Genomic DNA, 11,169 nt, shown 5'->3' with positions numbered 1-11,169 from the left:
GCACTATCAATTAGCATCTTCATTATTCATTTCATACCCCCCAGGCATATTTACAGGTCTGCACTTCCTCCGCAAATGCTCTAGGAGGACAATTATATGAAATTACAAGTCTAACAATTGGACTTCACGTTCGCTTTGCTGCTAAGAAAGCAGCTGCACGGATACAATGCTGATGGGGATAGAAGGTGAGGGGGGTGGATAGTGCAATCCATTTCTCATCGAAGGAGCACTGCTTTCAGATTACCATCTAAACCCTGCTGGGCTGAACAGATTGGTTTGATAATTACATACAATAACTGCAATGGGCAGGTAACCCTCAGCTGGCACAGAGCAGCTCCCCCGTGGGAACTCCCATATGCAAACTGCATTGATGGAGTGCATTAGGTACATCTTCGCCGCCGCCGCTCAGGCCTGATTATCGCCAGCTAGGACTTCAAGGCCAGCGTGTCAGCAGATTTGTGATGCATTAGTCAGGAATACACACCGACACTTCTCATTCCGAACACAAATACAGAGAGAGAGAGAGAGAGAGAGAGAGAGAGAGAGAGAGAATTATTGTGCTGCTTATGTTGCAGTTATGCACAGGCCGAATGGAAGACTGGAAATTATTAGTTCCCAGCTTTTCAGCAGGATTGTACAGGGCGCTCAATATTGGACTGATCACCGGGTCCTGTAGCTTTATTGTTGGGCATTATGTAATAAACAAAACAAAATAAACTGGGTGATCCCAAAAACTTGTACAGCATTTCCCAGCAAAGGAAAGCACATAGGGCACCGTACAAAATGTTCTCTACCCGGGTGAACCCATCCTTCCCTCACCCTCCAGAACTAGGCTGAAAGCAACAAAAATAATACTAGAGGAACAAGGAAATGTGCGCTGTGTAAACGGATTGGCGCCAACGTCATTCAAAGCATGTCGATCTTTACAGTAAAAATTTACAAGATACCAAATCTCGCCCAAATGAAATTATAGTCATTCTCCTTCCTCAAAAGTTTGGACCAGAAAAAAATAAATAAATAAAAACAAAAGAACATTCAAAACTCAAACAGGGCAACTCAATTGTTTTGGACGCCCTCTTCCTGGGGCGAGAAGAAATGTGTTCAAAGTCCTTTATTTTGGGTGCCCTAACCACTTGTTTAGATGGGTTTAGCCGCTTTGCGCAGCTAAACCTGATGCTTTTAGCTGTGTTAAATACTAAGGGGCGCTTGAACAGAGAAATAATTGAATTGCTCCATCGGACGCCTAATAGTATAGATGCCCATCAGGGAGCACGCAAATAATTTGAATCGCCTCCAAAATGTTCCTTAGGAGTGTGTTTTCCAGCCATTACATCACTGACCTCTGCCCCAACCTGAACTCTGCTCAATGTGTTCCCAGAGCGACTTTATAACCCACTGTAAGAAATTAGAACTTCTCACTGATTAACTGCACAGCTCAGGGGACAAAAGGAGTTGCAAACTGATATTATCAATGTATATGTTGCATGCTGAACACCCTTGTACTTTGAAGGGATACGTTAAATATGCCGGCATACGGGATTCCGGGCGTTGATATACCGACGCCGGAATCCTGACACCCAGCATAATGGCGATGAAGATATCCCGAAAAGGATCAGGATACAGACATCGGCATCCCAATCCATACCATCCTGTAGGTAAGAAGTAGGGCAAGTATGATACCTAGCCCGGGGATAGGGGGGGTTAGGTTTAAGCCCTGTGGGAAGATTAGGATTAGGCACCCCCTCCCCGGGGAGGGGTTGGCTACGGGGAGGGGGGCTAGGCACCCCCCGGGGAGGGTTAGGTTTAGGGTGCGGGAAGGAGGGGCGATTAGGCACCACCGCGGGAGGTTAGGGTTAGGCACCACCAAGGGAGGGGGTTAGGGCACTTACAGCCCCTGTCGGGATTTCACTCCGCCAGGCTTCTGGTGTCGGGATTTGAACCAGTGGCTTTTCAGCCACCGACATATCTTACCCAAACCCTTTTCTGAGGTGTCAGAGCTAAGTCATATTTGCTTCAATGGAAAAACTGACAGTCCATTAATTTTTATTAATCATTGAGTCAATTTAGTTTACAATTTAAATATGGAATGTTCTTCTGTATTTCAGACCTATGAAAGATCTCAAGGCTGTGAACCTTTATAGCGATGTGTTTAAAATCTAATCGACAGGAGTCGCGAGAACAGATGCAGAAACAGGGCTAGATAACGCAAGACAGCAAAACAGGGATTCTAGCCTAATAATACTCAAGGCAATTAGAAGACTGGTGTTTTGCAAAGCAGTGAAAAACTATTAGGAGGCATGTTTATCTATATTCCCAAGTTAGCCTCAATATTTTTAATTTTGTACTGCTGCATATCTCTGCATTAAGAAATTAATTACCAGGGAAATGTATCAAAAATACAAACAAACCTGCAAGGACACAGGTTCTGATAGGAGCAGAATGCCATGGAGCTTAAAATGTACCCGATCATTTTACTTCGGGAAACTGCGTTCTTACTGCATATTCGTGGTTATCGAATTGCACATGTATAACCGTCATTTAACAGACAAACATTTGCATAAATGTGGCCCACAGGCTACAATGGACAAAGCCATTTAAAGTTGGCGTTCGCTATCGGGGCTGAACGTGGAAAATGTCATCATTTAGCAGCCTCCGTTGATTTTTCACGTTCAAAAATGGTATCTCCGAAATCTGCTGTGGTCACCCCCTTCATACATTCCAAGATTCCACCAAAGACGGCTGTTTTGTAAGGATTTGCCGCAAAATATTGTTGATAAATAAGCCCCTTAAAAGCTAAAGCAGTAAAATGTTTGGTAGATATGTGCTGGAATGAAGTTTTAAGGGGCAGAAGGATATTGCAAGGTAACAAGTATTCAGACAAGACCTGCAAGTTTGTACATGAATGGTCTAATGTAAAGGCCGCATACATCAGCGATGTATTGAGCCAATTCCTTGTTCCCCAGGTGCCAGGTCGGGGAATTGGATTTACCAATCACAACTAAAATATGATAGTTATCAACACATCTAGGATATTTATCATGAAGAATTTCAAAATCGATGGCCGCCAATTGCCATTTCAGAAAGGCGGTAGGGGAATCGGTGAAAGGCTGGCTGAAATATGGGGCCCATTACCGATTCCCAACACGATTTCTTTAAAGACAGTAAGTGCGCATTCAAATGCTAAAACCAGCTGATGCTCCTAACTAATCATTTCAGTTGGATGACTAGCAGGTATACAGCAACCCTAAAATCTGAAGAACATAAAACTTTCCTGAATAAAAAAAAAAAAAAAAAATTGTCAACAAAAACATCTCTCATCATGAATCACAATATAGTGGGATCTGCAAGAAACAGCTCTCAATTCGGAAACTCTCCAAGCAGAGGAAATTGCTAAAACTAAGGCAGTTTTCCAACAAAGGGATGTAACATCCACTGACTGTAAAAGATACAAATGGTGAATGTTGTAATGCTGACAAGACAACATTTAGATTAGATAGAGTCACTGGAGGAATGTACAGGAGGCTGCACATGTAATACCCGTGCAATGAGGTCTGAATACCATGAAGTAGGGCCAAGACGTTTAGAATCCCTGTGTACCACGACCTTGTCAGCCAATCTGGAGCTAGAATAATCATTCATATGCCCTCTATCCTTACCTCTTTATTTAACGCTCTTGCCAACAATAGAATAAGAGGATATATATATATAAACCAGATGACCGCTCCAACATAACCATGGCACCTGCTAGAGCTGCTATTGGACCTATGGTTCTGGCATGATAGCAGTTTACCTTGTGATGTAACTTAGACACCAGCATGTCTACGTCCAGTTGACCTCATCTTTTAATACTTTGTGAAAAAGATCCAAATGACGTGACCATTCCCCAGGAGGGTAGTTTTGCTGAGTAATGCAGGGTACACACTAGACGATGTGTGTACCCAGGCGACGCATGATGTGATGAACAACATATTGTGTGATCGTTTCACACCACACAATCTGGTGAACGACCGCACGATATGACGTTCAGCAGCCGCATCCATGAGTAGATTGAGCAGCATGTAGGCTCCATCAGTCGATGCGATGAATGACCCAACAGGAGCACGCATGGTCGGTCATAGTGCATACACACTTGCAGACATGGACGAGATGTCGGTCCGAACCGCTGGATCGAGCGGCATATCGTCTAGTGTGTACCCAGCTTAAGTCTACTTCCCAGTTGTCTAAATCCAGAATAAAGACTACGAAGCTTGCTGGAACATTGTGCTCCACCCGATGTAGAATTAATTTGACCTCCACATTTGCCCAGGAACGCTCTGATCCACCTTGGTGATTTATAGGTCACTACCTTGGCTTTGTTGGTCTGGATTTGATTGGTCTTCCTCTTAAGAAAAAGTTTGAGCCTTAACAAAAGCGTTTAACCTTCTCCGAGTTTCAGTATATTGACTAGCAACATTAATTTCTGCTGTGTCCAAGACCATTGATGTGGTCAATAAATTGAATAGAAGAGCAGAAAACTGAATGTGACGAGGCACAAACGTGAGGAGGCAATGATGTCTTTCCCAAATTGAAACATGTTAATAAGCGTATTTTGTCTTTGGACTGTAAGAACAGAATAAAAACCAAACTTGTTGTGGTACAGAGAGAACTACCTCTGCAGAAACAAAAGTTTGAATTTCGGGATTTCGTGCTTGCTGCTTTAGTTTCTCTACACGAAGACCTTTCATAAAGAACCACCTTGGAGGGAGAACCAAAAGTTTTAAAACGTAGCCTAGATTCAAAATTCCACTCACCCAGGTGTCCATGGTGGAAGAAAAAAAACACAGGTTCCAGAATAGCAGAAGACAGCCCACCCACTAGAGGAGATCCCAGATAGGTAAAGTTCCCACCATGCTATTTGTTAAATTTTTCTGGTCTGTCTTTTACCAGAACAAGCTTGTCCTTTCTTATGTCCTCCACAGGTAGCATCAAATGACCTCTGGAATAGGAACCTCTTGTCCTTCCATAGGGATGAAAGGACTCAAATGTAGATGATTTTGGTCTAGCAACATTAAAACAGTGACGAAGGCACATATTCTTCCCGTGCAATGAGAAATGTTTCCTAGTTAAGAGCTAAAAGTACATTACCAGAAAACAGAATGGTCTCCAGAGACCTCTTCGATTCTGACCATGCCAGAATAGCTTTGTTAACCCAAGCAACAGAATCACAAACTTCCTACTAGGAGGGCAAAGGATAAGAAGTATATCAATGACATCTCAAGGTAGCCCAGCACGTTGAGAGACAGATGAAGAGTTCCAATCCTGCAGATGGATATACAGTTCCTTGCAAAAGTATTCACCCCCTTCGCATTTTTCATGTTTTGTTACCTCACAACCTGGAATTAAAATGGATTGTTTGAAGGTGTGCATCATTTCATTCACAGAACATGCCTACAACTGTGAAGTTGTGTTTTTTTTTTATATATTGTGAATCAAACAACATTTAGGAGAACATAACCGAAAACTGCAGCATGTATAACTATTCACCCCCCTAAAGTCAGTACTTTGTCGAGCCACCTTTTGCGGCAATTATAGCTGCACGTCGCTTTGGATAAGTCTCTATGAGCTTGCCACATCTTACCCCTGGGATTTTTGCCCATTCCTCAAGGCAAAACTACTCCAGCTCCTTCATGTTATTATTATCATTTATTTATATGGCGCCACAAGTGTTCCGCAGCGCCTTACAAAGTACATATACAATTGTAGACAAGCGACTTACAGAACAATACAATACAGGATATGGATAATATATATTGCTACATTAGCGACCATATCACCCAGATAAGCAACAGAGCATAAGCAGCCAAGTGTTAGGTGCCCTAGTGGTGAGTTAAGCTGCATACACAAACGATTTTTTAAAGTGTAATGAACGATTTTTTTGAACTACAAACGATTTTTGCATATTCCCTTACTGAAAATCGTTGAGTTGACAAGTCTGACTTGAACTACAAACGTGAACGCGCATGAACGATAATCATTCAAAAAATCGTTGTGTGTGTATGCAGCTTAAGTAGTAGATGAAACTAAAGTAGGGAGAAGCACAAGAGGGTAGAGGGCCCTGCTCGTAAGAGCTTACATTCTAAACTGTTGGATGGTTTCCGCTTGTGAAAAGCAATCTTCAAGTCTAACCACAGATTCTCAAATGGATTGAGATCTGGGCTTTGACTAGGCCATTCCAACACATTTAGATGTTTCCCCTTAAACCACTTGAGTGTTGCTTTAGCAGTATGCTTCGGTTCATTGTCCGGCTTTAAAATCAACCTCCGTCCCAGTCTCAAATCACAGGCAGACTGAAACAGGTTTTGCTCAAAAATATCCCTGTATTTAGCACCATACATCTTTCCCTCATCTCGAATCAGGTTCCCAGTCCATGCTGCTGAAAAACATCCCCACAGCATGATACTGCCACCGCCATGTTTCACTGCGGGGATGGTGTTCTTGGGGTGTGTTGGGTTTGTGCCAGACCTAGCGTTTTCCTTGGTTGCCGAAAAGTTAAATTTTAGTCTCATCTGACCAGAACACCTTCCTCCATACATTTGGGGAGTCGCCCACATGCCTTTTGGCAAACTTAAATCTTGTCTTCTTATTTTTACCACTAAGTATTGGCATTTTTTTTCTGGCCACTTTTCCATAAAGCCCAGCTCTATGGAGTGTACGGCTTATTGTGGTCACATGCACAGATACACCAGTCTCTGCTGTGGAACTCTGCAGCTCCTTCAGGGTTACCTTTGGTCTCTGTGCTGCCTCTCTGATTAATGCCCTCCTTGCCCGGTCTGTGAGTTTTGGTTGGGCGGCCCTCTCTTGGCAGGTTTGTTGTGGTACGATCTTCTTGATGATGGATTTGATGGTGCTCCGGGGGATCATCAAAGATTTGGATATTTTTTTTTATAACCCAACCCAGAATTGTACTTCAAACAAGTCAGGGACAAAGTTGTTGAGGAGAGCTCCTTGGTCTTCATGGTGTGATGTCTCTTGCTTAGTGGTGTTGCAGCCTCTGGGGCCTTTCAGAAAAGGTGTGTTTATACTGACCGATCATGTGACACTTAGATTTCACACAGGTGGACTTCATTTCACTAATTATGTGACTTCTGAAAATAATTGGTTGCATCAGAACTTTTGAGGAGCGTCATAGCAAAGGGGGTGATTACATATGCACATGCCAATATTCAGAATTTTATTTATAAAGATTCTTTTTTATATATATTTTTCTCATTTCACTTCAACAAACTAGACTATTTTGTGCAGATCCATCACATAAAATTCAGATAAAAAAAATAAATAAAAAAAATTACAGGTTATAATGCAACAAAAAAGGTAAAAAGTCAAGGGGGGTGAATACTTTTGCAAGGTACTGTAGGTTGGAAATCAAGTTGATTCCTCTAAAATCGGTCTTTTTCTTCTTATGACAATTCTAATTTCTGAGCCTTCCCAATTCTGGACCAAAGAAAAGCTAGTTCGCTTAGCAGGTCTTGCAGATGATGCAAATATGGTTTTCAAAAGAAAATCTGGCTAAGAACTGAACCGATCTGGCTAAGTACAGACAGCACGGCAGCTCATCCATAGGGAACTGCTGGAAAAGCTGTATAAAACTACCTCTATAGGCAGATACTGTACTTTGGGTAAACTAGCCAGCTGAGTAATTTCTGTTACGGTCTCATTTAAACAGATCACCCAGACAGGTCTCACTCAGTCAACGCTGGATGGGCCTCGGGGTCACAAGTTGTGCAAAGGCCGTATGCGACTGCCTGTATCATATTTAATGTAGTGTGACATTTAGAACAGGCAGAAAATTATGACACCCAAAAGAGGCTCTGGTACAGGGAACGGAAGGGGGTCTAATAGTTTAAAAATAACAGCAATGACCAGCAAAGGACTCGCACTACTTCTCCCAAGTTAGTAGATGCAGGGGAGAGCTATCTGTACGGTATGCAGTCGGGAAGCCAGTGGACCCAATACCGACAGCCGGCTTCCCGACTGCTTTATCCCGGCGAGGATTAAATGACAGGCGCCTTAATCTTTTACCGACGCTGGGAGACCGGTGCCCGGCATCCCGATTGAAGGGATGACGGGTGCCGACAGCCGCGGGTTGGAGGGTTAGGTTTAGGGTTCCCGGGGGGAAATTGGGGTTAGGCACCCCCCCAGGAGGTTAGGGTTAGGCTAGGGGGAGGGAGGGTTAGGCACCCCCCCGGGGGACTTAGGTTTAGGCAACGGGGAAGGGGGGGGGAATAGGTTTAGGCACTTAGAGGGGAGATTAAGGTTAGGCACTTGGGGGGGGGGGGGGGGGGGGAGGTTAGGGTTAGGCACCCCAAAGGGAGGGTTAGGGGGTTAGAAATAGGTTAGTGAATACTTACCTTGGACGATCGGGATTTCCTCCTCTGCCGGGATTCCAACCGCCAGGTAGGGGTCCGGCGGTAAATCATACCGATTCCATCTGTCCTGTAATGTCCTGTCAGCACTGAGACGGCTTCTCACACGCAAAGATGGAATTTAAAGCTCAAAGAAACTCCTGCAAACCCAACATGGCGCTAAGTGAGGGGAGTAACAAAATAAAGCAGTCTCTCACAAGAGCCCAATGCTGGCAAGTTAACGGTTGACATTAACATACAAATGAATAGCAGGATTTGCAATAGTACCTTCTTCTCTTTTGCAGGCATCTCTCCGTTCTGACCAGCAGAAAACTCCAGCTTTCCATCGTCCTTGGTGCCCAGAGCCTTCAAACCTTGCAGAAGTATCTCTCTTAGCTTCTGGTACTGAGGCTTATCAGAATAACCAAGACCTTTTACAGCCGCCATGTATTTGCCAATCTCATCTGTCGGCACAAAACAATTTTTTACCTTTCAAAATTTAAACACAACCAAGTTCAAGACGTCACTAATTGGTCAGTATATGAAATGAGGGAAATGGTATTTATTGTTGCAGGATTAATAGACTTATTCTCAGTATGTACTAATAACCCAATTATCACACTTTTTAACATTTAATTAGATGGAATTTGAGCCATTCACAGATAATCTGTTGGTAAGAAGATCACATGGTGCTCTGGAAGACTTTAAGGTGTGTGTGTGTGTATCTATGTAGGTGCATTCGTCGAAACTCGTCGAGTAGCCTCTCTGTTGTATCTTACTGGAAGTGTGTTGTATCCTAAGTAAATAGAGGACGCCACTTGGAGCTCAAATGTAGGATTGGTTAGAAAAAAATCATACAGAAATCAAAAGCTTAATTTAAAGTGATGCCAACATACTCCTACTGCCCCTACTAATTATGTCAATGAGGCTCCTACCTGGTTTCTTCTTCCCAGGGAAACACGATTCCATGAGTGTTGAGATTTCATCACCATACCTGAAATGCCATTGAGAAACATTCTAATTGGAATTTAATAGTCTGTTCATGCTTGTTATCCAGTAAGAAAAGACCAGTTACTACTGACCAATAACAGAATCGTCTACGTGAGGACACGCCCACTGATACTTCTCACTTCCTGTAGCAGTTTATCTCTATCCCCGTGCTGTCTAAGGGGTCAACCCTATTACATGAATGTGCGCACCCGAGAAATACAATATCCAATTATAAATGCTGATTCATGGGACTTTCGGCAAGGTTGCGCAACTTTTCTACAGGAAAAAAAAAAAAGCCACCTGAGAGGACATGAAAAAGTTGGGAAATCGCCCGGGACCCCCCAAAAACGGCAAGTGGTACAGCAGGACAGTACTGAAGGCTGTTAGTGGCCGTACAAAAAAAAAAAAAAAAAAAAAAGTACTGAAGTTCTTAAAAGGTGAGAGGACTGATTTTTGCACTTTTTTTTTAATGGAAAAATGACAGCCAGGTAGCGTTTTTCAGCAAATTAATGTCTTTGCGGTATTTTTGGGAACAATAAAATGTCTGTAAAGTGATTTTTCAGATGTGTCCTCATACACCTGGCCTCAATAACGCCACACGGCGCGAGACCGCCATAGAGACTGAGACGCTCCGAGAGACGCAGCATAAAGTCTTTTTCTTTCAATTTTTCATCTCATTCGCATCGCAGCAAAACACCACTCACAGTGTACCGGAGACGCTGGGCTGCGACTTTAACCGCACAGGAATTTGTTTCAAACACGTACAAAGATGAAGCACAACGGAGAACATCCGTGAGAGCAGCCCGCAGGTCCCAACTCGCACTGCGAATTGCATTTGCAATCCAATTCCAAGCTCGGATTGCATTTTCTGAGGAAATTCACTATTTTTCCCGTGTGCAGCCTCCTGAGCAGGTGAAAAGCTGGGAACCTTTGCAATGTACGCAAAACATTAATCAGAGCCAGAAAGAAACTGACCTTATTTTGGAGTTGGTGACATAATCTGGGTCAGTCAGGTTGTCCTCCCATGGAAGTTTACCACACAGCCACTGAATCATGCAATAGCCCAGAATTTCCAAGTCTCCTCTTCTTGAAGGACCTGGCACAATAGCAAACGCTCAGTAAATGCCGCCACGCAGGAAAGTCTGAAGAAACATTTTCTAGGACTGATTTCTGGTAAGTGCGCACAATGTTATTGGTACTGAATTAATGCACGGTAAAAAATACATCCTAGGAGTGTGTGCTTCCTGCCACTGTTACTGTGTGCTGACGACGTTCTTCCTCCTCAGAGTTCTGCTGCTCATAAAACAACAAGAGCTTCAGTGACCAACCCAGCCTAACATGCCCCAACAATTACCTTTATTTAAAAGCTACGGATGTCTCCTCTCACAGTCATGTTAGACATATATTTGGGCAGTGATCCAGACTATGGCCCGTATTCAATTTGAGACGAGCCGTGATACTTTTTCGCCTCCCGGACTTTTCACCTACATCGCGTGTTTTGCAGGCGGAAAAGTATCACGCGCGTGCCCGCGTATCGCCGTGTTCAATTTGAAAGTAGGCGAAAACGGGACACGGCAAAACTTAAACAAGTGGAAAGTAGTGTCAGATTTGGGGAAATCAGCCTGACACCCCCCAAAAGATGCTCTGACATGAGGGTTAGCTATGATACCCCCCGATTTGGCTTGCTGAAGGTGTTTGGTGTTTTTAAATGGGCTCAATAGCTGCTAAATAGCGTTTTTGTATAAGTGGTGCAGAATAGTATTCAGGAGTATTTTTTGCAGAAAATAACTTAACCCAG

The 11,169-nt window shown here is 43.3% G+C and overlaps 1 protein-coding gene across 1 annotated transcript in view; it reads right to left on the bottom strand.

The window, feature by feature from the left end:
* Positions 1-11,169, bottom strand: part of VRK1 (VRK serine/threonine kinase 1) — a 47,891-nt gene that overhangs the window by 3,692 nt on the left and 33,030 nt on the right. The window contains exons 9-11 of the mRNA XM_088464253.1: positions 10,347-10,467; positions 9,317-9,375; positions 8,670-8,845 (exon numbers count right to left, since the gene is read on the bottom strand). Coding sequence (XP_088320379.1) covers positions 8,670-8,845; positions 9,317-9,375; positions 10,347-10,467 — 356 coding nt within the window. The remainder of the gene's footprint in view (positions 1-8,669; positions 8,846-9,316; positions 9,376-10,346; positions 10,468-11,169) is intronic.

This window comes from Taudactylus pleione, unplaced genomic scaffold (genome assembly GCF_031769625.1).
Source record: "Taudactylus pleione unplaced genomic scaffold, aTauple2 ptg001623l, whole genome shotgun sequence".
Lineage (NCBI taxonomy): Eukaryota > Metazoa > Chordata > Amphibia > Anura > Myobatrachidae > Taudactylus > Taudactylus pleione.
This window is presented reverse-complemented; position numbering and strand designations above follow the sequence as displayed.